At 35.8% G+C, this 27,992-nt stretch overlaps 1 protein-coding gene across 1 annotated transcript in view; it reads left to right on the forward strand.

Annotated features, from left to right (window-relative positions):
• Positions 1-27,992, forward strand: part of Dhc98D (Dynein heavy chain at 89D) — a 192,204-nt gene that overhangs the window by 14,966 nt on the left and 149,246 nt on the right. The window contains exons 6-17 of the mRNA XM_069822419.1: positions 728-961; positions 4,044-4,270; positions 4,627-4,726; positions 6,399-6,568; positions 9,017-9,108; positions 9,239-9,364; positions 10,515-10,768; positions 15,126-15,314; positions 17,881-18,053; positions 19,186-19,351; positions 21,990-22,148; positions 26,167-26,421. Coding sequence (XP_069678520.1) covers positions 728-961; positions 4,044-4,270; positions 4,627-4,726; positions 6,399-6,568; positions 9,017-9,108; positions 9,239-9,364; positions 10,515-10,768; positions 15,126-15,314; positions 17,881-18,053; positions 19,186-19,351; positions 21,990-22,148; positions 26,167-26,421 — 2,145 coding nt within the window. The remainder of the gene's footprint in view (positions 1-727; positions 962-4,043; positions 4,271-4,626; positions 4,727-6,398; positions 6,569-9,016; positions 9,109-9,238; positions 9,365-10,514; positions 10,769-15,125; positions 15,315-17,880; positions 18,054-19,185; positions 19,352-21,989; positions 22,149-26,166; positions 26,422-27,992) is intronic.

The raw sequence follows: 27,992 nt of genomic DNA on the forward strand, positions 1-27,992 counted from the left end.
TTAAATGGCAAGTTGTAGCCGATTTAAGTGAACATCATATTTTAACGTTTTGGTGGCTACTTCATTCACACACAACCCCCAGAATGTCTGGAGGACCACACCTGCTGTTGGTCGACGGGTCCATTGGACCTAGCTGGGAGAACTTGTTGATCACCAGTTTTCCCTCCTTAAGCCACTGGAAGACGATTTTAGTGTCATAGCAGGTCAGCACTAGGAACAGAAAAGTAGAAAGAGGAGGAAGGAAAGGGAAATGAACCCCTAGGCCTCGAATGCTCTAATGCCGTTAGGGTCGAAGAAAGTAAGAGTTCAGTCAGAGGATTGGATAGGAAAGGGTAAAGAGGGAATTAGGTATTGGATAGAGGAAAATTATACCAAATTCAGTCATTAACTCATCAAGCTGACCAGTGCTAATGGATGAGTAGCCCCTCCCTTTAGTTCAGCTCGTAAAATTATGCTTACTAACAGCTGCACCACAGGAAGGTAATTTCGCTCTTATTAAGCAGAAACACACAAATTTCAGCTTTTTACTGAATTTTGCATTTTATGGTGGACTAAAAAAAAACTACAACAGTGTACTTAGCATGCTTTTAAACATAACATTACTTACTTTAACAGTATTTTGGCACATTTCGCATTTACGGTGATAGAAAAAATCTACTATCTCTAGTTATGGACCATTTTGTCTATTCTAAATACGAGTTATAAAATGCAGACTATATTTTTGCAGATAATGTTGGATACAGCGAAGAATCCTAATGTGAAAGAATGCTGCGAGGTCGAAGGCCGGCTAAGCGAGCTGCAAAGTCTCGGCGATGGCCTGGAACGGTGTCAGAAATCGCTGAACGATTATTTAGACTCCAAACGAAACGCATTTCCACGATTTTTCTTCATATCTGACGATGAGTTGTTATCAATTTTAAGCAGCAGCGAACCATCATGTGTTCAAGAACATATGGTTAAGGTGAGTACTGGATACAATTAACGATATGGAAGCTAAACGGAAACATTTTATTAATACGTAACATATGCCGATTGTATATTTGCGAAGTCATTCCATCTGTCACTTTTATTTGAACTTAGACACCAGTCCCACGTGTGGTGTGGGAAGATATCGACATGTCAATTATATTTACGAAAATAGGTACCATACCTATTAGACCTATATATATATATATATATATATATATATATATATCGCATTAAGGGATATGTCAATGTAAAAGTTATTTTAAAGAACAAATTTCTTTGCTGAATACAACCTACCTGTATTTTTCAAATACCGGTATTACTTCAATCTCAAATAAGTAATTTTGGAAAATTTAATCCATATAGTACTGTATAAGGAAAATTTGTACCTGTTCATGATTTTCTAAATGTATATGTACATCTGTTAAGAATCCCTGTATTTTCTTCAGTGCGGACATTTGAAGAATAGGAAGGAAGGTAATGTTATACTCCGTAACCTAGAAGCGATTTAATTGTTATATTACAACGCATTACAATTAGTTATATTCTCAAATCGTCTAATTCTTAGCTGGTGGTGTATTCTTTTAGCCACTGCAGGAGGTAATACACATTTACATTACATTTTTACATTATCTTCTGTAGTAGATGAAAATAAGAAATGAAAATATTCACTTAAAGAATGAAAAGATTTTTACGTTTCAAATTTTAAATGTTAATAATTCGGGTTCCTTAAAAGCCATTTGTAAGTAAGTAAGTAGTAGTAATAATAATAATAATAATAATAATAATAATAATAATAATAATAATAATAATAATAATAATAATAATAACGTTAAACTGGAGAATTTGCATGGTAGCTTTGAACCATGCCGTTACGGTTACGACCAAATTTAACTAAATACACAATGTCGCCAACATAATAACATGACGTGGGTCTGTGGCGTTGTTAGAAAGAGATATTTGTTTTTTTTCTCTCTCTCTCTCTCTCTGCCTCCTTCGTCCTGAACATTACCGAGAGATAGCACCAGTGTTACTCTCATCTGTTTCAATGTTTTTCCCTGGACGACCAATTTGTTTGAACGACATTTCTACATAGAAAATTAAGACAGATCTTACAAGCGATCTCCAGTTGATCATAATCATAATAATAATAATAATAATAATAATAATAATAATAATAATAATAATAATAAATCACAGTTTCATAGAACCAAATGAAACATTTCATCTCCCTGTAGTCGTAGATGCTCTAGCGGTTAACACGCTTCAACGTTCACGGTTTTCATTCAGCAATAAAATCCTTGCACAGAGTAGGCTTACTTTCTTTTTTACATGTGGTATGCTATTTTTTTTATTTAATAACGTACTGCATCATTCAATGTAAGCATAGTTGTAGAAAATTGACTGTAACAAGGAAAGAAAGGGTTTCCGAACCAAGATTCATATAGCCTAATATTTTTTCATCTGAAATATTACAAGAATATGGCCCTAAAATTTTGACATATATTTTGGTTATACCCTGTATATATCATAGAAATGTTATATTTCTTGGAAATTATTCTTATTACCGTCAGAGAGAAATTGTGAAATTATGTAATAAATCGGGAAAAACAAGGATAAATGTCGATATATGCTTTTAAATATGTAAAATAGAAATGTGTATGCATTTAAAGGGTTCGAAAGTAAAAACCATCATCGGAAAAGATGCATTTTTACTTTCTTAGTATTTCACATCAACAAAAACATACAATTTCATGAAGTTCGCAGTATAATATTATCACTACAAGAATAAGTTAGATAACTGCTTGAGACCTTAATTTCTAATCCTAATAAAACTGACTCTCATAAAATTAAAGTATTTCTGCTAGATCTAATTGCTGTATTTAGTATATGTGTGTCATATACAGGGACATCATTTTATTTTTACTTCAATTTTTATTGTACCTGAGTTTTTGAATGTACTTCACTTCCACCCCTTCTACTAATGAAGTTACAACTGTCCTCCAGACAGAACCAAGGCCGCATATAGTAAACAGTACTGAGTTAGTGAGTATAGTACGTTCCAGAAATATGTTCGCGTGTTCCAATGACGAAAGAGCTTTCAATATTGAATCATATTTTCGCACAGGTACTGTCCGTTTGCCTACGTCGCATCCTGATTTCCCCCACCTGCTTCTGCACGCCCCTCTGTAAAAGCTGGGCTGTCTTAGCTCTTTTCTGAAAACATTAATTTATGTTAGGAATTTGATGTTTACGTAATATTATATAACTGTATAAAATAACTTAAATAAAAGGGCCTCGTTAAGTAATTAACTGACACGTGATTTCCCCCCTTTCTACGATCCTGCGACATAACCACTTGGACGGAGAGTAGATAGCATGTCTGAGTAATTTTATCTGTGCGGGTCGGGCAGAAGTGAAAATTGAATTTACAGTACGTAAGGTACTCTTTTGTAGAGTAGGTACAGAATTATTTCAACACGAGTTACTAGTACGAAGGACAAAACTGGCAATTGGAATTAGATGCAATAGTCTATAGTGCGATAATATGCACAAAAAAACTGAAGCCTGTATCGAAATGAACGGCCACCATTTTCAAAAATGTGTTTAAATATTCATATTATGATTATTTTTCAATTTAACTTCTTTCTCTATATCGTACGTTAATGTGCTGTAGACAGTATAATATACACTGCATAATGAATACGTCCGAATGGATAACTAAGTTCGTGAGTAAAAACACTTATTTTTAATACAGTACTGTATTTTGATTAAACAAAAACCTAATGAAAATTATCGAACTTTACGTAAATGGATGAACTACTTTTCTTCCCTCCTATACCTAGTAGAGTGATTTGTTTGTGTTTTACGACAATATCATCGAACTACAATCGTGGAAGGGGATAGCAAACTGTGTTTCCGGTTCTCTAAAGGTATAGCCAGGTTAATATTAAAAATGTTAGTAAAAATAAAATGATGTCCCTGTACAATCAGGACCTGAAGTTCCATAAAATATTGGATTTCAAACATTATTAGATATGTAAGACACTGAGATTCCGTGTAATGATCGGTTGCAGATGTTTGACAACATCGGGAGCCTGAGGTTGGGTCCTGACAGTCAGGATCGTCCCATCGCATCTGCGATGATCTCGTGTGAAGGCGAGGTGATGGAATTCCGCGAAGACGTCCTCACTATGGGACGAGTCGAAGACTGGATGAATGAAGTGCTTACAGCTATGAGAATAGCCAACCGCTACATCACCAAGAAAGCTATCTACGACTACGGGAAAGTGAGGAGGCCGAGGTGAGGGAGCAGCTTTTGTAGTCTAATTGTGCTGCGATTCAAAAATTTTTCAATAAATCCAGGCCACGAAACAAACTAACCAGTATCGACACACATTTTATTGCAAAATATGAAGGTCCTACCTTCATAGAGGTTATGACACATAATATAGGATTCATTTATAACTGGGAAGATTGGACCTGAGTCGAAAACGCGCAGAGGGGAATGCACTTCCTCCCTTCCGTCGCTACAAAGGAGACGTCATCATAGTCTGCTGCGCATACCAAGCTTAACCCAGGTCTTACCTTCCTACCTGTATATGTGTTATCACAAATTTTATTTTTCATTTTGGCTCTCTTTCTTTTTCGATTTCACAGAACTGAATGGATGCTAGACTACCAGGGAATGATCTGTTTGGCAGCAAATCAAGTATGGTGGACAGCTGAAGTGGAAAATGTTTTTGACAAAGTGAAACAGGTCAGGCTTATTTCAGGCTTAGATGTAACAATTTTAAATTTGAATAAACAACGTATTAGATTTTCCTCAGTCCTTTGATTCTCAATGAAATATTTCTCATTAACATTTTGAAATAGAATTAACACATTTAAACAACTTTATTTTGTCACATGACAGTTAATTCCTCAATGTAAACAAGATTATACAGTGTGAGTAAAAAGTATGTAGCACTCGCTATAACTTTCGTTTTTTAATTTTATTAAGTAACTCTATGTACAAACGTTTTAGGTATGAAACAAGATAATATTTTTAACATCTTTTCTAAAGCTAGTACATTTTCATTAATAAAGAGTGCGCCAAGGATTCTATTTTTTAATGGCATCATGTAATATTTATTTTTCCAATTCTATATTATTTAGGTCTCAAAACATACAAGATACAAAAATGTTTTTGTAAATTAAAATAACATATATATTATGGCATAAAAATAGATATGCATTGAACTTTAACTACAATATTAATACAAGACACAGATGTTGAAAAAAGAAAAACCATTAAAAACAATTTAACAATGTTCTAATTGTGTCACGTGTTGATATCAGTTCACAGGTGTTCAAAATAGTCCCCATTCACACACAAGCAAGGCATGCATAAATCCGCTTTGAAAATTGTTTAATGTTTTGAGCAACCCTTTTCAGATGATTTGTTGTACCTCATTCCCAATTCTTCGTTTCAATGATATCAGGTCTCATGTTTGGTCCTGGTAGACTCTTCACTTCAAGTATTTTTTATTTTAGTAGGTTATTTTACGATGCTTTATCAACAGCTTTGGTTATTTAGCGTCTGAATGAGATGAAGGTGATAATGCCGGTGAAATGAGTCCGGAGTCCAACACCGAAAGTTACCCAGCATTTGCTCGTATTGGGTTGAGGGAAAACCCCGGGAAAAACCTCAACCAGGTAACTTGCCCCGACCGGGAATCGAACCCGGGCCACCTGGTTTCGCGGCCAGACGCGCTAACCGTTACTCCACAGGTGTGGATCGCTTCAAGTATCCTCACAAGAGAAAACCTAATGAATTGATATCCAGGAATCAAATGTTTTTTACTGTCTTTTGTCAATAATAATTTTAATTCATTGTCACCTTATTTTCCCTAGAGATAAATTGGTATACTGAAGCATCTTTCTTTGTTATGTAGGCCTATATATCCACTGAAATCTTAAGTTTGAGTCAATTTTTACAAAACAATACTTCACAAATGCTAATATATATATATATATATATATATATTGCGTTTTCATACCTGAAGAATCCAAAAATAGAAAAATGTTTCCATTTAAGAAAAACACATGGTTCCACTAAAACAGACTCCTTGGCATATAGTTTATAAATGAAAACAAGGTTTTCAAAGACATGTTCAAATATTCCTTTTATTGTTCCCTGTAAGTTTTATATAATATAGCTCTTCATAAAATTAAAAATAGGAAAGCTACAGGCACTGTTCAGTACTTTTCGTTCATGTTGTATTTTCCTGAAATCCATTGATTGTCAACGAAATCGTTCTCAATGCATTTACAAATAGAGTTAACACATTTAAACAACTTTGTCACATGTCTTTTCATCCTTCTATGGAAAGAAAGATTTAATGCTGTTTTATTCTTGTATTAAATTGTCATATCTCTTCCAAATACAGGGCAAGAAAAGAGCTATGAAGGAGTACCTCGACACTGTGAACAAACAACTGGATGAACTCGTGGTGAGGGTGCGTTCTCAATTATCCAAGAACGATCGAAAGAAATTCAACACTGTTCTCATCATCGATGTTCATGCCAGAGATATCATCGAGATGTTCGTCAGGGAAAGGTTTGTAATGTACTCGTATCTGTAGCCTCCATGTGCTTTTATCTAAACAATGACCAATTTCACCTGTATTCAGTTCCCAGTGTCTGGCTAGCTACATTTCAGCTAACAGATGACTTCTCACCAAAGGACCGATAACAAACAGATCCTGTGATATTTGTGGTGTACAAAGCGGCGATGGGGAACAAATTCCCCGAATACGTCATCTATTCATCGTCTCTGAATGGGAATGCTAAATAAAGAACGTAATTATTGTGAGTTGCATTAATCTGGGGCATTAGGAAATGACATACATAGAATTCGGAACATAAAAACAACTCTGAAGCTTGAATAGCATTTGGTGTGACAGTCAAATAACTCTGCATAGGAAACCGATGTATACAACAATAGTATATTGGAGCCACGTAAGATTAGTTGCTGAAAAGCTAATATAGCAATCTTTTCAATGTTGCCAACTGTGACCAGATATCAGCAAAGTACGTAAAATCGGAATGATATATACTGATATAGTCACACAAATAACAAATCGATGGTGTTGAACAGCAGTCTTGTATGTCAAAAAATTCAGTTTTACAGGAGAGTGAAAAGAATATTTTAATACCTTAATAACATACGAGGACATTTAAATGTCAAGTTTGTATCCATGCTTTGACTTAAGATATGTTTGCAGAATATTTGAAAAGATTTTTTGATCGAAATGAAGTGGAATCTCATTTATTAATTTTTTTGTCATATGAGGTTGCTATTCAACACCATGGAAATGCTGTATTTTTTTATTAGTATTCACATACATTATTAATTACGTTCAAATTCAAATAACATTCCCTAGTAACTTTCATTTCATGAACGTTGCAGCGTTTTCAAAAGTAAACGATGCTGCCAACACAACAATTAGAAAATAACTAGGCCTATCAGTTGTATTTGTCACTTCTGAAATTCGAAACAAAGTTGAGAGAAGAAAATTCAAATTTTCTGATTTATATACAAATTTTTTTAAACTTTCCCTTTGGCAACAATTTGATTTATTTCTTGTTTGACAGAACTTTTGAGCAAAAGTATTTAAAATAAATATATTAATTACTAATTCCATCATAATTGTAAACAAATAATCAATCAATCTCCTTAATGTATCCAGCTGTTTGCTGACAACATAAAGTCCACTATAGTCCACCGTAGTCCATTCAGTTGTTGTTTTTCACGAGAAATGAGGGGTATTTTGATCGGTGTTCTCGTGGGTACTCACCTTGTCTTGGTGAGTGGGCTTAAACTTGTTGTTTAAGCTAACAAGTAACAAAGAGGTATCCACATAAGCTGCATTAACACCAACGCAGTCCCACTATATATTTCACTGCTTATGATTCATTTAGTCCATCAGTGTAAAATTCTCCGGAGGTAAAATAGTCCTTCGATCGGATCTCCGGGTAGGGACTGCACTCAGGGATGCCAAGAATCGTACTAAAGTACTTATTTGGAACACCAAAAGTCACACCGTCCAGTCAATCATAGTAAACAAATAATAATTCAATAAAAAAATTCACTAATAACTAGAAAATCACTATTATCCCCTAGCATATGTATTAAGAGGGGGACATTTATTAGGTTTTACCCTTAAGATATAAAGTAAGTAGACCTGGACTATATAAAGTATGTGTTGGAAAACTCTAATCACTAGCGTCTAATTTTGTTACGTTTTTAGATGCATTGTACTCCACTTATGAAAATGATGATTATGACAGTTTTATTATAAGAAACAGATACAGTAAATCTTTTATGTGAACTTGGAGCTCACTGCTTTAACAATACAACAGAGAAGTGCCGACGGCAGTTACACACTGGTTCCGATCCCAGGCGGCAGAATTCTACAAAACAGGGATACGAAGGTTGATCCCACGCCACGACATATGTCTCAATTGTGGTAGGGAATGTGTTGAAAAATATCTCAACAATTGTCCTTGACGCAACCTCACAAAAATAAATCACACTGTGAAATCCGGTGAACGGGTTGGCCATGTGTAGAAAGTGCTTTCTGTTCTAATAAATATTTCAATGAAATTATATTTTGTTTGTGTAAACGATCCCAGGGAACTTACTTTCTGGACGGGCCTCGTAATTACGCTCGAGTGACCAAAATTTGTTTAAGCACTTGTTTTAACATTATTAACATGGCGGAAGAAAAAATATTAACTTTTTTGTCTGCCCCCCCCATGAAAATATTTGCTTGTTAGAGCAGAAGAAATCGGTACCGGACTATACACAAAGAAAGATGTAGGCAGGTGGCATGCCTAAAACCACTTTTTTGCTGTCTTAAAGTGGTGAAAACATATATTTCTGCGAAAAGTCTGAAACTGATTATATTTGGAGTAGTAGCACAATATTTTCCCTTTGTGTTTCGAATAATGAAAAATTAAAAATGACATTGTCTAATAACTATTCTTTTTTTTTTTTTTACAGCATTCTGAACGCTAATGAATTTGAGTGGGAAATTCAACTTAAATTTTACTGGTGGAAGCCTGTTGATAATTTAGTTGTGAGGCAATGCACAGGTAAGGATTCAGCGCTACCTGCACTTTCAATTATAACCTGAAGTTAAAACAAAATAATTACATTTTTATTTGGTTTCGTTTTAAGGAAGTATATTTTGTAAAATTATCCCTAAACTTCTCTGCATTGCAGGCAGTTTTGACTACGGATACGAATACATGGGCCTGAATGGCAGATTGGTGATCACACCGCTCACGGACAGAATTTACCTCACAATCACTCAGGCTCTTTCACTCCACTTGGGAGGCGCTCCAGCAGGTAATATTATACCCTTCTAATTTACGGGGGATGATCTGCGAAATTTCTATTTTGTAAAATTTTTAAGAGAGACTTTATATTTTGTACACTTCATCCCTTTGCTATAAGTGTTCTTGCATATAAATTTAATCATGACCTGATGAATGGCTTTTAAGTTATTCAAATTTAAGGAAAAATCTATCTCCTCTTAAAAAAATTAAGTTCATGCGTGACTCTTACTTATTCCTTTGCTGTGGTCGTGCCAAAGAATCAGTCCCATTCCGAGGCGTATTGTATGGTTTCGTAACAAGCTGCTTTTTTTTTTTTTTACGGTGATGGGTTGTTAGCCTTTCGCCCAACCCCCAAGCTGGACCACCCCTTATCTGCTGTCCACGACTGCTTATTCAATATGTTCGCAGCTACCCTCCATATCTGGAAATAAGAGATTGCTTATTCATTTTCCACAGGAAAACGAAAATGCGATTTTTGACCAAAATTTCATCTATCTCCCCTTAACTTACTCATTCTGTACCTGATTGGCAGCTATGTTTATTTTCTTAAAATACCTACAGTATATTTCTTCTAGAATTAATCAAATGCGTATCTTCATATTATTAAATCAATTTTTTTACGATTTCATAGTAATTATTTTCTTGACTGGAAAAGCTCCATTATACGGGATATTATTGTGGTGTGTAGCAGGGTATATTCGTATTTGTAAACCAATGTCCTTCAGTGCAACTATCCTAATGCTCTGTGTGCATTTTTGTGATATTAGCCGAAATAATAATAATAATAATAATAATAATAATAATAATAATAATAATAATAATAATAATAATAATAATTTATTATTTATTTATTGATATTTGTGTCCATGGATTGGTCGTGCAACGGACGCAGACAGCACTTTCTACACATGGCCACCCTTTCACCGGATTTCACAGTGATTTATTTTTGTGGGGTTACGTCAAGGACAATGTTTACATATCTCCACTTACAGTGATGTTGGCCGAATTGAGAAGGCACATTAACACAGCAATCAGGAACGTCGCACAAGACATGCTTGAAAGGGTTTGGCAAGAATCATCCAATAATTTATAACCACGGTGTACTTTGTCTTATGGCAGACCATGGAATATTATACTTTCCTTATCTCGTGTTACTACAGGTCCAGCTGGTACCGGGAAGACAGAGACTGTTAAAGACCTGGCTAAGGCCCTCGGTCTGCTTTGCATGGTGACGAACTGTGGAGAAGGGATGGACTTCAAGGCTGTGGGCAAGATATTCTGCGGGCTCTGCCAGTGTGGCGCGTGGGGCTGCTTCGACGAGTTCAACAGGATCGACATCTCCGTGCTGTCCGTCATCTCCACGCAGCTGCAGAGCATCCGCAGCGCGCTCATACAGAAGCTGAAGCGCTTCAGCGTAAGTCACGTGCAATGAGAGTTATGGCGAAGTGCATCAATATTGATTAAAAACGCAGTAATCATAGATTACGAAACGACGGCTAAAGAGTAGCCGTGGTTAAAATGTAATTTATGTGCACCATTCATAATCACCGATTACTAAAACATGGCTAGCTGACACCTCATTTAACCAGAGTAAAGTCTATGATGGTACATTGTTTCTACAAAATGACTAAAGGAATACATCAACACCGCTGCAAAGATAATAGTCAACGTCCAAAAACGACTGCGCTCACTATGTTCTACATCGAAATGAACGTATCCTACATTTTCGCGTTGCATTTGTTTGCCATTTGGCGTTGTTATGTTTGTGAGTTCCATTTCTTTATTTTTCAGTACTGTTAGGTTAAAATCGTACAAAACGGAAAATTGAATCCAAAAATGATTATGTATATCCCAATGTTAGGTTTAAGTATCGATAGACTTAATTAGCCTACTAGATTTAAATGTAATTGTATAAAAAAGATGGAATATCCATAAAGGAAAAGATGCAGAAGATTAGTAGAAATGTGTGTACGATCTTGGACTCCATTTACACCAGGAAATTGTGCATTATCCTAAGATCCATCCATAACCTCTCTTTGTTCAGCCAGTGACATAGAGAAAAAGATACCGGTATTCGAGTATTCCCTCTTAAAATACAGAAAATAACAGTTACATAGAATCGTAATATAAGCAGCCGATCCGTAGGCGAAATATGATTGTTCTTGTGTTATTTCAAGTGGCCCATTTGTAGATTTTGATAAACGAAGTCCCTCCTGAAATTTTCTTTCACATAATTCCTCGTAAGAATTCTCTCTTTCCACTAAAGAACCTTCACGCTCACGCTCTATCCAAGTAATTCAAGTACTGTACAATAATAATCGTCTTCGAAATAATCACCTGTGGTTCTGGCCGCCATTTTGCTTTACTTGCTTTACTAATCGCTGGTTATCTCCTTTAACCGTTCATATTTGGCCGGTTAGAGTTTACTGTGGTTAACCTCCTATTTAAGTCGTAACCGAGGTCGATCCCACCGTAAAAATACTTAATCAGGGATTAGGTGACAATTTTAACCGATGGTTACACTAACCGACGTTGATGCACGTGGGCATTAACGAATTTAATGCAGTCTGCTAACATTGCTGAAGATTAATGCTGGCTTGCAGGAAAACAAGCATATAGCCTAAGTTATCCTAAATAACGAACCTTTAAAGTCTGTGGACAAAAAAATTATAGCGTCTTGCTTAGTGACATTTAACGGGCTGTTAGTAATCATTCCATTAGCCACTTAATTATCTATTCCGAGCGATCAAATTGCTAGCTATAAACTTCACATGATTTCCAAGGGAGATAGCACAACTATAAATGTCCAATTCAAGCAAAATGTCCAGGAATATATCTTTCGCAAACCTGGACTGACGTAATAAATCTTTTTGATTATTATTATTATATGTTTTAATTCCACTGTTGTCACTGTTGTAAGTAGGGGAAGGAAAGTTCATCGCAAAGAATTGCATTTAATTTCCGCCGAAAACATATTCTTTAGCGGCTTAGTGATACTTCACTATTATCAGGCAGAGCGAAATGTTTTTAGTGAATACGTCTTTGTTCGAGGAACAATAAAATTGAGCTTCGTATTTTTATAAAGACGTTATGGTCATACATTACTTGGCAAGCTATAAATCTCGAATTTCTCAACATCTTTTGCATAGACTTTAACTACAATTAATATTTGGAAGCACGAAGGCAGATAACTTCGTTATTAAACTTTGAACATTAGATAAACACACACTTTAAAGTGTTAGGTACAGCTTACAGCAGTAAAATTTCCGAAATATTCAACATTTTTTTTCCATTCCTGTATCTTGTACAATAACACCTCCACCCCCTTTATCTTCACGAAACAGATTAAGAATTCTGTAGTCAGCAAATTTGTAAAATTTTAAAATATCAGCAATCTGAAAAGATTCTTGTATGCATATTATAGAAGGCTTTTTGTCCTGAACTCCTCGCTTTAATAAATCCATTTTGTTTCTTAAAGACCTAGAGTTCCATTGTAAAATTTTCAGAGTGTCTGTACCTTTTTCGTTACTGTTGCCTTTTCGTTTTAATTCTCGGTCTTTAAATGTACTACCCAATGAGACATGGAATTTATTCCTTTTAGCCTCATTTTTTATATTACAGAGAATGAATTTTGCTTCTGCATTGGACTAACACCACACTTCAATCCTTTTGGTATTATATTTGCCGCTTTGTCTCATTATATGGTTCTGATTGACTGGACGGTCACTCAATTGTACCTACACCAATTTCACATTTCTGATAATCCTACTTGTCTGTGGTGTAATAATCATGATGAAGATCTGGAACACATTCTTCTATACTGTCCATCCATAAACCACAAAAGAAGTAGACATCATCGTGTACGACATGCTTTGGCGATATCGTGAAAAACTTTAAATTGGGAAATTCATGAGGAAGTACATTGTGTATCATCAGATGGTTCTTTTAGACGGGCAGACATTATTACTATCAACGGACGCTTAAAACGGGCTCTTGTTCTTGACCCTACTATCCGTTTCGAAAGAAACCTAAATCAGGCCACCGAAGTTGATATTAAGAAGAAGTCCATATATGAACCTTGTCTGCCGTATCTTTCTCAAAAGTACAACGTCCCTCTTAAACAATGGTCCGTCATTGGTTTGCTGTTTGGCAGTAGAGGTTCAATCACAAAATTCACATGGAATTATCTTAAGAAACTTCACATTCCTTTTGATTATGTAATGTCTGTCCTTATAAATATTATCAAGGATTCTCTTCAAATATTACATCACCATCTCTATTTCAATTAATCAACTTATATTTGCTTTCAACAATTAACTTTCTTTTTTCTTTAATGTATCACATCACATTATTATACATGTCTATTGTATTCAGGACCCTTGTGGTCACTCAAAATTCTTTGAGCTGATGTCTATAATTTAGAAATTTATTTAAACTCATCAGTACCAGTTGCAGAAGACACAGCCCTGCAGTGTATATTGACTACACCCCAACTCTGGCTACTAGCAACAGGCATCTATAATGAACACCGATCAAAATACCCCTCATTTCTCGTGCAAAACAACTGAATAGACTACAGTGGACTATAGTGGACTTTATGTTGTCGGCAAACAGCTGGATACATGAAGAAGATTGATTGTATCTTGTACAGTAATGAAAATTGGTACGTTTAAAACACTGCCCTTCTGCTATATGGAAAAAATATTTTTACGATTAAAAAAAAAATTACATATTTTTTTCAAAATTCAGTTCACTGCGCAGTGATGAACCGTTTCCCACATAACTCAAAACTATCCAACATTCTGTGATGAAATTTTTTGTGTGTATTTATACATGTCATATCTACAATATGACGCAAGATCACTTCTCTACCTTTGATAGATTGTCTGATAAAAAATAAATTCGTTTAAAAAATGGTCAAATATCAGTGTTTTCTGCTAACAAAAAATAAAAGGCATTATTTGTTAAGGAATGTAGTTGAATGAGCATGATATTGTAAATATGAGTTTCAGCAATAAAATAAAAGAGAGAGAACATGAAAAAGTTAACAAGTTTATGAGTTATGAAGGAAACGCTTCATCACTGCACAGTGAACTGCTACCAATTTTAATTTTGAAAAAAAAAAATAGTAATTTTTTTAAATCGTGAAATTATATTTTTTTCATATAGCGAAGGACAGTATTTTACACATACCAATTTTCATTATTGTACAAGATACTGTAATGGAGGAAAAAAAGTTGAATATTTCCAAAAAATGTACTGCTGTAAGTTGTACTTAACCCTTTAAGCAGAAACGAATATTATTTTAGTGCTAAAAATAGTGGGTTCGCAATGAATTAAATGTTAGTATGGTGGTAGTAGTAGTAGTAGTAGTAGTAGTAGTAGTAGTAGTAGTAATGTATGTTGTTATATTATTATTATTATTATTATTATTACTACTATTATTATTATTATTAGCAGGATACAGGGGAATGGATCACATTAAAAATTTTGACATTATGAAAGAACTGCAGATTGAACCGATTACGGAATACCAACAGAAATACAGACAAAACTGGAGATCACATGTCATCTGAATGCCTCGTTCTAGAATTCCACGCCAAATTTTAAATTGCCATCCTGTGGGCAAGAGATCCTTGGGCAGACCGTTCAAGCGTTGGCAAGAGACCGTAACGGACCACTAGGCCCAATACATGCAAGGATGATTATGATGATGATTATTATTATTATTATTATTATTATTATTATTATTATTATTATTATTATTACAGTTCGAGGGACAGGAAATTTCCCTGGACGCAAAAGTGGGTATATTCGTGACGATGAACCCAGGATATGCCGGACGGACGGAGTTACCGGAGTCTGTAAAAGCACTGTTCCGCCCCGTGGTGTGCATTGTTCCTGATCTGGAACTCATCTGCCTCATCATGCTGTTCTCGGAAGGCTTTCTTGAAGCCAAGGTATGTGTTACCCTTCCTCTCACGTTATTAAATTTCATACTACCAAGCGGGGTCAGAAGAGACCCCAAACCAATTACATAGGTGTTCCATTCCTAAGAGAATAATATTTATTTTTATTCAGTTGGGTCTCTGTTGATCCATCCTCCATGGTATAGTCCCGTCGCTCTAATTTCGGGCAGCCAATCGCGTTGCAGGTCGGCTACATTTAAACGTGTGCGTCTTGTGATTCACTGACGAAGACGTTATTCATTTCTTAAGGCTTGATAAATAATATAATCGCCCGCCATTTTGGCTTTTTCGTTGGCGTTCGCAGAAAGCACACGAAGACGTTATTTGCCGCTCAATTATTTGCTGAATTAGAGTACGTTTGATTTATTCTCATAGGAGCTACGACATGATAATGTTTAACGGTGTGGCAAATAGATTCCTCGTATGGTAGCTCGGCAACGACAGAACAAAAATGGCGAACGATACTACCTACCTAGACTTTACAGAGCCTTCACTTTCTAAGACGTAAGCAAAGAGGAGGAGTCACGCCGGGAATAACAGCGACGCGACTTTTGTCACCAGTTTATTTTATTTGCCCATTGTTGTTGTTAGTAAGCCTATCAGGCATCTCAAATTGTTTGTCCATTGTTGTTAAAAATTTGGCTTCACTTTTAGTTCAGTATTACTGGTTTATATTGAGTGGTATAAAATACACGATTACTCTTCTTGATACATAAAAATGTCAGAAAGGAAAATATAGGCCTATGACATGCATAATCAGGAACATGTTGGTGAAGTGATTCATATGATAAAGAGTGTGAGTGAGAGTGAAAATGGAGATGTAGCTGATCTATCAGAATTAGAAGAGAAAGAAGAGACTATAATAAGAGAGGTTGAAGCAGTAGCAGATGAAATAGAAAATAGTGATACTGATGATGATATTGATGAAGATGAAAATGGTGATTTGCACACTGATGAAAATTATACATGTATAAATGGAATGTCTTGGTCTAAAACCCCACCAAAAGCCACCCGGAGGTTCATTACCACCCTCACATAAGCCCGCCATCGATCGCTATACTTGTTTTTTTTTTAGTTGGTTATTTAACGACGCTGTATCAACTACGAGGTTATTTAGCGTCGATGAGATTGGTTATAGTGATATGGTATTTGGCGAGTTGGGGCCGAGGATTCGTCATAGATTACCTGGCATTCACCTTACAGTTGGGAAAAGCCTCGGAAAAAACCCAACTAGATAATCAGTCCAAGCGGGAATCGAACCCGCGCCCGAGCGCAACTTCAGACCGGCAGGCAAGCGCCTTAACCGACTGAGCCACGCCGGTGGCTGTCCCTGTCCTGAGCAAGATTAATCCACTCTCTACCATCATATCCCACCTCCCTCAAATCCATTTTAATATTATCCTCCCATCTACGTCTCGGCCTCCCCAAAAAGTCTTTTTCCCTCCGGTCTTCCAACTAATACTCTACATATATGTCTGGATTTGCCCATACGTGCTGCATGCCCTGCCCATCTCAAACATCTGGAGTTAATATTCCTAATAATTATGTTAGGTGAAGAATACAATGCGTACAGCTCTGCGTTATGTAACTTTCTTCATTCTCCTGTGACTTCATCCCCCTCAGTCCCAAATATTTTTCTATGTACCTTATTCTCGAACACCCTTAGCCTCTGTTTCTCTCTCAAATTGAGTGTCCAAGTTTTATTACAACCATACAGAACAATCGGTAATATAACTGTTTTATAAATTATAACTTTCAGCTTTTTTAGAACAGACTGGATGATAAAGCTTCCCAACCGAATAATAAGAGATATTTCTCATATTTATTCTGCTTTTAATTTCTTCAAGAATGTAATTTATATTTTTTACTATTGCTCCAACATATTTGATTTGTTCCACCTTTTCAAACGATAAATTTCCTATTTTTATATTTAAATGTAGTACTATGTTCTGGTCACGAGACATAATCATATACTTTGCCTTTTCAGGATTTATTTCCAGACCTATCTCTTTACTTGTTTCAAGTAAAATTCCCGTCTTTTCTTTAATCGTTTATGGATTTTCTCCTAACATATTCACGTCATCCGCATAGACAAACAGCTGATGTAGCCCGTTCAATTCCAGACCTTTTCTGTTTTCCTGGACTTTCCTAATGGCATACTCTAGAGCAAAGTTAAAAATTAAAGGTGATAGTATATTTCCTTGCTTTAGCCCGCAGTGAATTGAAAAAGTATTAGACAGAATACGAAATTCAATAATAATAATAATAATAATAATAATAATAATAATAATAATAATAATAATAATAAATCTAAACGATAATGCAGTTAAACTAAATTACTATTTTTTTTATAGATACGAGGTATCACTTCTTAGCCATTTGATCCTAAAGCGCGGTCATACTTCATAAATCACTCTGTATATGGGGAAAATTTTATGAGCCTGCTCCAAACCATTGCTTCAAATGGGGAAATGCTCCCAGCAATTCTATGTTGCTTTTTTAGATATTGCAGTCTGTATGCACTCTACATATTTTTATTGTATTTGTTCCTCTACAGGTTTTGGCCAAGAAGATGACAGTACTTTATAAATTGTCAAGAGAACAACTGTCCAAACAAAATCATTATGATTTTGGGCTTCGTGCTATCAAGTCCGTGTTAGTCATGGCTGGGGAACTGAAACGAGGATCTCCGAATTTGCCAGAGGATGTTGTTCTCATGAGAGCTCTAAGGTATAGCAAATAATTACCAAAAATCGTAGATCTCAGAAATCAATGGAACTGGTATACAAAAAAACTATCTGTTAAATAAAATAATAATAAAATAACGCACAGTAAATAATTGCATTTCACTATTCGTAACAAGGTTAAGGGATTCTAGAACTAGTTTTTACAAAAAAAAAAAAAGTCAAAGATCAATTTTCGGTTTTTTATATGAAAATATTCCCTGAGCACTTAGGAAGTTGATAGTAAGAGTTGTTTTTTTTTTTTTCCTTTTTTGAGGTCCAGGAGCGATTTCTATATACACTTGCTCCATATGTCAGTATAGAATCGCTTTTCACAAATTTGCCTTTCTCTCGAAACTATATTTATGATGCTCAAAATGCGCATGCAGTTTTTACCAAATTTAACGAAAATATTCGTACATTTTATTACCTGAGATATAACGTTGAGCAATGTTAAAAAAATTATGATTTATTTAACGACGCTCGCAACTGCAGAGGTTATATCAGCGTCGCCGGTGTGCCGGAATTTTGTCCCTCAGGAGTTCTTTTAGATGCCAGCAAATCTATTGACATTAGCCTGTCGCATTTAAACACACTTAAATGCCATCGATCTGGGCCGGGATCGAACCCGCAACCTCGAGCATAGAAGGCCAGCGCTATACCAACTACGCTACCGAGGCCGACTTGAGTAATGTTAAGTATCTTGAAAATTAGACGCTATAAAACTATGTTAATAAAAAATGCGAATAAATAAATTTCTTATTTACAGAAATTTGTTGTGCCACGATACCATGAATTTCTCAACGTTAAAATGTTGCCCGTGAATCAGAGTCCATATGAAAAAAAATTAACTTGTTTTATTTAAATTTAATGCGCATGAAAGATTATAATGAAAGCACCAATTTGCATAATTAAAATAAAATTAACTTCACCAATTTGCATAATTAAAATAAAATTAACTTCGAAAGTAGCAGCCCGATTAAGCTTAAAATTTACACATCCCTTATTCTTGATGCATCAAACAAACAGTTAAAATGGAAACAAATCTGATTAAAATTGTAAAAATTTCATAACTCAATCCTAGTTTACGATCCTCAAGACAACTCTCGCAACTAGCAAGATGCATTTTTACATTCAAGGGATATGAACCTGCCCAAGTTCGTGTTTGAAGACGTGCCGCTCTTCCTGGGCCTGATAGAGGACCTGTTTCCAGACCTGAAGTGTCCGCGTGTTGGATATCCAGACTTCAACGCCGCAGTAGAACGCGCCCTGGCCGAACAGAATTACATAGTGCTGCCACAGCAGGTCAGTGAGAAGTCTGGGCCTACTCGTCAGTTGGGACAAGACAACTGCGCTTCTACAGGGTGTTCCAAAAATGATGATCAATTTACAGATGAAAAGTACAAATTGAAATAAGCAAAAAAGCTTCAATAAGCATTGGTCCTCAAACTAACCGTATATGAAATATTCTCTTAGACAGAGAAGGGTCTGTACCGTGGCCTCCCAGATCACCGGACTTAAATGTGTTTGGGGCCATGTAAGAAGCCTGGTTTATACTTTTGAGTTCAACACACTTCAGGAGTTGCGGTTTGGTTTTGAACGTGGCTTTCAGCAAATCCCTTTATTAATAACATTTTTATTGTCTTTATTTTTCTTAAGTTCTATGTTGTTGTTGTTTTCTAATGCCGGGCGTTTGACAATAAAGTCATTTGATGTCTTGCACTCCAATATTTTTCAAAGATATTATCATGGCCAGCCACTGAAGCACAGATTTTGAGGTGTTCCGAATCCATTTCTTGGTTTGAGTTGCACAATGGACAGTTAGGGGACTGATATATTCCAATTCTATGCAGGTGTTTGGCCAAACAGTCATGGCCTGTTGCCAATCTAAATGCAGCTACAGACGATTTTCGCGGCAAATAGGGAATTAAGTGTGGATTTTGATGCAGAGAGTTCCATTTTTTCCTTTGGGATTGTGTTATCAAATTTTGTTTGTTGAAGTTTCATATTGGAGTGAAAAATGGCAAGTTGTAGCCGATTTAAGTGAAAACCATATTTTAACGTTTTGGTGGCTACTTCATTCACACACAACCCCCAGAATGTCTGGAGAACCACACCTGCTGTTGGTCGACTGGTCCATTGGTCCTAGCTGGGAGATCTTGTTGATCACCAGCTTTCCCTCCTTAAGCCACTGGAGGACGATTTTAGTGCCATAGCAGGTCAGCACTAGGAACAGAAAAGTGGAAAGAGGAGGGAGGAAAGGGAAATGAACCCCCTAAGTTTTATAATTCTACTGATAATCGGATTGATAACAAGCATAACAATTAGGGATCTGTATAATCCGGGCATGGAAAGATACCGTTGAAATTGACCTCAAGTGTTGTAGCCAAAATCATCCCATTTTATTAGGTACTGGCTACTGATAAATTGCTAAACGGATTTGTCAGTGTTTGCATTCTGTTATATAGACATTATGACCGATGGAGAGAAGAGAACATTTTTTTTTTTATTGCCGTGTTGTAGAATTTAGTACATTATCTATTAGGTTAATAATGCATGTGTGGTAAAAATGTAATACAAATCCAACAAGAAACAAAGTTTAAAATTTCAGTGTGGTCTCATTTCACCTGTAATATCTTCAGTGTATTTTGAAGTGTGAAACTTACGTCACATTTAAAATACACTAATAGTGGAAATAAAAGAAGTTCGAGGGTTGAGGCATAAGTTATGGCAACTATCTTTTTGTGGAAAGACGGGCGCGTTTCGAAATTTTGAAATATGTAAATAAAAGAGCATGGTATGTGTTCAAATAGGGCAGGATAGGGTAAGGATCAAACATCCACAAACGACACAGCATCATGCTACTCGTGTTTACACGGTAGTTGATATAGAATTACAGCATACATACTCACCTAAAAACTAATCGGACCACATTTATATTGCGCGGCGGTCGACTCACAACTACCTTACACATTACGCCCGAGAGGATTCGCAGCCCACTGCAGAGAAAAGCACAACGTTGCGTTCAGATGCATGGACAGCATTTTGAACACCTGCTCTAGGTAGAATTCAGTTAGGAATGCCTGCACGTCTGATTTATTCAGCGAGGAATCTCAACAGAAGATATGCATTATCTCGACAACGGTTAATTTGCGAACCAATGAGAATTGGACCTGTTTTGCTTATGCCAGTTTGTACTTTTCATCTGTAAATTATTGACTATCACTTTTGAAACATTCTGTATACACTATGATCCAGAAATTTTTATTGCAGCAATCACTCATAAGTTTAGATAAAGTAAAATATAGCACATCACGTATTATTACTGTATGAAAGAAAACAGTGTATAAAATTAATTTCAATTTAATAACAGCTCATGCCAAGGAATAACACAAGGCAGGTGCTGATACTATTGATATAGCCCTTGTAGTATCTGAAATGGATAAACATTGTCATAACGGTGTCATGGATTGTTTTTTTTTTTTTTGTCAAAGTATAACGAGAATAAAAGGATAATATTTTATTTGGCAAAATACACTTCCCACAGCATCCTATCCATTTCTAGAACTCGCACTGTTTAATTTCTCATATCTTTTTTTTTTATTGGGTTATTTTACGACGCTTTATCAACAGCTTAGGTTATTTAGCGTCTGAATGAGATGAAGGTGATAATGCCGGTGAAATGGGTCCGGGGTCCAACACCGAAAGTTACCCAGCATTTGCTCATATTGGGTTGAGGGAAAACTCCGGGAAAAACCTCAACCAGGTAGCTTGCCCCGACCGGGAATCGAACCCGGGCCACCTGGTTTCGCGGCTAGACGCTCTAACCGTTACTCCACAGGTGTGGACTTCTCATATTTTCAAGAGGATAGTGCAGTAGTAGTAAATGTTAACAGTCTTGAAGAGAGATGAGATAAATGTTATATATGTGTATAATTTTCAGGTTGACAAAGTTGTTCAAATGTACGAGACCATGATGACGAGGCATTCCACTATGATAGTGGGTCCCACTGGAGGAGGAAAGACAGTTGTTATCGAAACGCTTGCTAGAGCGCAAACATCTCTTGGGCTTACTACCAAATTGTTTGTTCTTAATCCTAAGGTACGTTGTAGTAGCAATATTAAAGTATTAGTCATTACTGTTAATTCATTAACAGAAAGAAAACCTTCACCTCTTCAACCTTATAGAATTATCCAAATGCTAAGCAGTTTTAAAGTTATTGAATCCTTCGTGTAGTGTTTAATTTGATTTTAGCATGCAATAAAACGCTCTCCAACTTCGCACTTTCAGGTAGAATTTTCAAATTCTAAAGTTCGCTACATCAACTCACAATTTTGTGACGTCAATATACACAACACTACAAGCAAACACAAGTGTCATTATCAATATTTTCACATTGTATAGACAGAAAATACTAGAGTTGGGGCAAAAGTAATGGCAACTATTTTTTTTTTCAAAATCAATCGATGGTATTACGAGATACCGTACGTCGTGTGTTCCATGGCATCCACAGAATGTGGTTGTATAACTGGATGGCAGTGTGACGTATGTTTGTAGCACAGAGAGCAATGTGAATACAGTTGTGAGTCGACCGCCGTGCCGTGAATCCATAGTACGAGTATATGGCCGCATCACTAAGGGGATGGCAATGTGATACGGGTATCGCATAGAGCGTATTCCGAATCTCACCGGTGAGCAATCCGTTATTCCACCGATGACGTCATTGATGCTCCACCGGTGTCGCACCGGTGCCATCAACTTGCAGAGGTGGTGGCAGTCTCCATCAGCTGCCATCAGTGAATCTGATTGGTTCTTGTATAGGGCGGGAATTAGCAGACGAATAACATCGTGCACTGTTGTGTCATGGCGGTGTGTTCTGCTTTAGTTCTGCTGTATTGTTTGTAATGAGCACAACGTAAAAACAATATGTTAATGGCTTATGAGCGAACATATCAACGGACCAGTTATTACTACCGGTTCAAGAAATAAATTGTTTATGCTATCTTTTCTTTGAACGAGATGGGAGTACGAAAATTTCGCAAACTTTTCCTAGCGTAGTACAGACAACAACTTGTACAGTCGCCATGACAGCCATCGATCCTTCCAGCAGTTTTGTTCCTTATTTCGCTGCAACGTGACGTCATTGATGCCACCGGACCGATGAGATTCGGAATACGCTGATAGAGAGCGATGTTACGCTTAATGCGTCAGGTAATTGTGAGTCGATCGCCGTGCAGAATAAATGTGACCCGATTGGTTTTTAGGTGACTATGTGTGTTGTAATGCTATACCAACTACACTGTAAACACGAGTAGCTTGATGCTGTGTCGTTTATGGATGTTTGATTCTTACCCTATCCTCCCTATTTGTGCACATACCATGTTCTTTTATTTGCATATTTCAAAATTTCGAACCGCGCCCGTCTTTTCACACAAAAATAGTTGCCATAACTTCTTTTATTTCCACTATTACTGTATTTTAAATATGACTTAAGTTTCACACCTCAAAATACACTGAAGATATTACAGGTGAAATGAGACAACACTGAAATTTTAATCTTTGTTTCTTGTTGGATTTGTATTACATTTTTACCAGACATATATTATTAACCTAATAGATAATGTACTAAATTCTACAACACGGCAATTAAAAAAAATATGTTCTCTTCTCTCCATCGGTCACAATGTCTGTGTAATAGAATGGAAACACTCTGTGTTGCTTCTGACAAATCCGTTTAGTAATTTCTCTAGCCAGTACCTAATAAAAAAGCATGATTTTGGCTACTATGCTTGAGGTCAATTTCAATGGCATCTTCCCATGTCCGGATTATACATATCCCTAATTGTTATGCTTGTTATCAATCAGATTATCAGTAAAATTATAAAACTTAGAAAAATAAAGACGACAAAAATGTTCTTAAGAAAGGGGAATACTTTCAGGAAATCTTATATCAGTTAAATTTATAAAACTAGCGGAACTAAAAAATTAAAAATATAGAAAAAAACTTCTAAGGGGAAAATGTTCAGGACATTTTTACAATTGAGGCGATCTCTGAAACAAGAACTTAACTACAAATTCTTTAATTTGAGATACAGGCCATCAAACATGTTAGATGTGGTATAAAAGCATTGCACAGAACGATGTTCAAATGTTTCTAGAAGGCGCTGTGTTTGTTGAAGGGTAATAATATTTTGTCAGGAAGAAGATGTGTTATTAATAAAGAAAGGAATTTACCCACAGATACTACAAGGTTAGGTATGCATAGTGTATTCGTTGTACGCACGAAAAACATATCCCCATTCAATTGCTGCGATACAAAATACATCTCAGTTGTAACCTGGCCATACCTCAGGCTTCACGTCGTGAATGACGTAACGACACTCTAAGTACAGCTACCCTAATATCCTCATGTTGTGGTATAAATTCCTACCTCTAGTTATTAAGTATATATATATATATATATGTATATATATATATATATATATATATATACATATATATATATATTATTTCGAATAAATTTTATTCAGCTTCCTCCAAGTGAAGGCTGCCTAGAAGACAAAGCTTACCATAAAATTGTTGTTATAATGGAAAAAAAAAGAAAACAATGGAGAAGAAAAAGAATAAGAAATAGCACAATTATAAATAATTGGAAAAGACTAAACAAAACATCATTAATTCCAGAAGAAACATAAAATTTCCTAGTATCTATTAGCTATTGGGTGATCACAGTCGTCTATTTGCAAGACCCAGTGAATAGATCGCCATAGCAAACTGTATAACTGTATAACTGTATATATATATATATATATATATATATATATATATATATATTTGAACTGGTAATTAAAATTACGGGAAAACGGCTGAACGGATTTTAATAAATGGCCCCTCATTTTGAAGCTTGGAACCAAAGTTTTTCGGATAAATAGTAGTTTTCAGTGAAATGTCAATTTTCCTACATAATTTTCCTATTTTCCAAAATCCATCTGTCGTCAGTTTTGAGAACTAGCTAATTGCATTCAGGAGAAGGGAAGCGAGCATCAAGTCGGCCGTGTTGCATTTCAGAATAAAACAAAACACGCACTACAGTAAACAATATTACACGAAGGCCATGATCTGCAAGAATGCTGACATATTTAGAGCTCAAATTAAATTGGTTATTAAAAACTTAACTTACTAAAAATAATTTACAGGTTCGATTCTGTGGTGTGTAATTTTCTGGGTACAGCTGTGTATTGGATATTAAAAACTACAAAACTTGAGGTGGTTTGATGACATTATTACTATTAGAAATGAAATATTATTGTAGTTAATGCCGTGATGCGACTATTTTTAATTAATTATACATATTAATGCTATATTGATGATATGAAAGTGAAACGTTTTGGGGTTATGTAAGTAGATGTAGAGAATAACTTAAATTAGATTTTTATTTCTATATTTTACTGAGTGGCGGCTATATAGTATATGTTACTGAAAGCTATAAAACTTACGTAAGATAATAATAATATTATTAAAAATCAAATATTTTTATAGTTATTAATCAAGTGGGGTTGGGTCTTTTTCATATATTTAATGGCGGTGTGGTGTAGATATTTATATGCGTGGTTCTCTTCAGTATTGGCTCGAGAGAGAGAGAGAGAGAGAGAGAGAGAGAGAGTATCTTTCATTATTATGGAAGCAAATAACTTTCAGAATGTCTGGTATTCTTCATTGAAAATAAATCTGAAAAATGTTTATTTGAACGTCTAATGAACTCAGTTTGCAGCATTTGCTGCACAAGCCACTAGTTCAATATAATTCTGTTAGAAACGGAAACACGACGTAACGTACGTTAAGTTGTTATTCCAGGGAACGTCTCAATTATGTCAGTAAGATTATAGAACTTAGAAAAATCAAGAAGCTAAAAATTGCTTAATAAGGGGGAAATTTTCAAGAAATTTTAATTATATTAGTACAATAAAATTAGAGAATGTAGCAAAATCAATAATCTAAAAAAATTATTTATTAAGAGGAAAATTTTCCGTTTTAAAATGCTGCACAAAATTTTCGTCATTATTTCAAATAGATAATTTGAAAGCAAAAACTTAATGTATTGCTGTTTATCATTACTTAGGCTTGCTCTGTGATAGAGCTGTACGGAATATTGGATCCTACTACCCGGGACTGGACGGACGGACTTCTGTCCAGCATATTCAGAGAAATCAACAAGCCAACGGAGAAGAAAGAGAAGCGATACATTCTTTTCGACGGAGATGTGGATGCTCTTTGGATTGAAAACATGAACTCTGTTATGGATGACAACAAGCTTCTTACTCTGGCTAACGGAGAGAGAATCAGACTTCAAAACCACTGTGCTCTGTTGTTCGAGGTATTTGTATAGCAATCATTTAGCAACAAATTTCTGGATGGTTTTACGTAATTTCTTTAAGAATTAATATAAATTGCCACGTCTGTGGCTAAAGTACTAGCATTCTAGTCTTCCATCGAGTCAGTCCAGATTCGATCCTCGGCCTGGTAGTGTTAGAATTTGTGGTGGACACAACAGACATTGCGCAAGGTTTTTCTCGGGGTACTACCATTTCCCTCTAACATTCCACCAATCCTCTCCACCTTTCTCTTATTTAATTTATCATCTGTAGTAATAAAAATAGGCTTGCGTGAAATCAATCAATCAATCAATCAATCAATCTTTTTAGTGTATCCAGCTGTTTGCTGACAACATAAAGTCCACTGTAGTCTATTCATTTGTTGTTTTTCACGAGAAATGAGAGGTATTTTGATCGGTGTTCATTATAGATGCCTGCTGCTAGTAGCCAGAGGTGGGGTGTAGTCAATATATACTGCAGGGCTGTGTCTTCTGCAACTGGTACTGATGAGATTAATTTACTTCTTTTGTGGTTTATGGATGGACAGTGTAGAAGAATGTGTTCAAGATCTTCATCATGATTATTACACCACAGACAAGTAGAACTATCAGAAATGTGAAATCGTTGTAGGTACAATTGAGTGACAATGTGACCCGTTCTGGCTCTTGTTAAAATGTTTGAACATGTCTGGGCAAGGTTTTGTACATTTCCAGGTCATTTGGTTTCTTTTGTACAGACTGTAAAATTTTTCCTTTGTCAGAAGAGAGCCAATTGTTGATCCACAGGTTTGTAAAATGAGACTTTACTGAAGCAAAAGCACTGGATAGAGATATCACTTGAAGAGGTCTTGGTTGCAAATATATTGCCTGTTTTGCAATATTATCGACTTTCTCGTTTCCAGGTATACCACAGTGACTAGGCATCCATTGAAATGTTATTTCCTTTTGGAGTTCTTTTAGTTTACTTAGTTGTTTCTGAAGTGGAATAATTCTATGTGCATATATGTTTGGTACATATTTAATTATATTAAATATAGCCCCCTTGGAGTCGGTAAGTATGCAAATAGATTTTTCAGAAATTTAAGAAACACACTGAAGAACAGCATTAATAGCTAGCAATTCAGTGTCAAGACTGGAGGAGGATGAACATGGTATGAAATAACTTTCTTGCGGAACGAACCTGGTGCTATCAGGAGCTGAGGCAGGATGGCCCACCTATCAGAATCGGATTCACGAATGCCACCAGGGCCACCTGTCAGACTTGGACAATAATCGCATACACAGAGTGATTCAAAAGTCCTGCGACATAGACAAACTTCATTATGAGTGCAGAGAGCGAAAAATGGAAAGAGGAGAAAGTTGTTGGAAATATGTAGGTAGTTTTCAATCTAATGTGCTTGAACTTTCAACGTAGAACACACCGTTGAGCTTGTATACCAGTTTCACATACCCGCGAATCCCAGTGCTGCCAAATTAGTGGCTTTCCCGCTAGTTCTAGCTGATTTTAGATACATGTTTAGATTCTTTCATATGAAGTCCCTTTAAATTCTATATCAGCATAGGAGATCAGTAGG

The sequence above is a fragment of the Periplaneta americana genome, chromosome 3 (assembly GCF_040183065.1).
Source record: "Periplaneta americana isolate PAMFEO1 chromosome 3, P.americana_PAMFEO1_priV1, whole genome shotgun sequence".
Lineage (NCBI taxonomy): Eukaryota > Metazoa > Arthropoda > Insecta > Blattodea > Blattidae > Periplaneta > Periplaneta americana.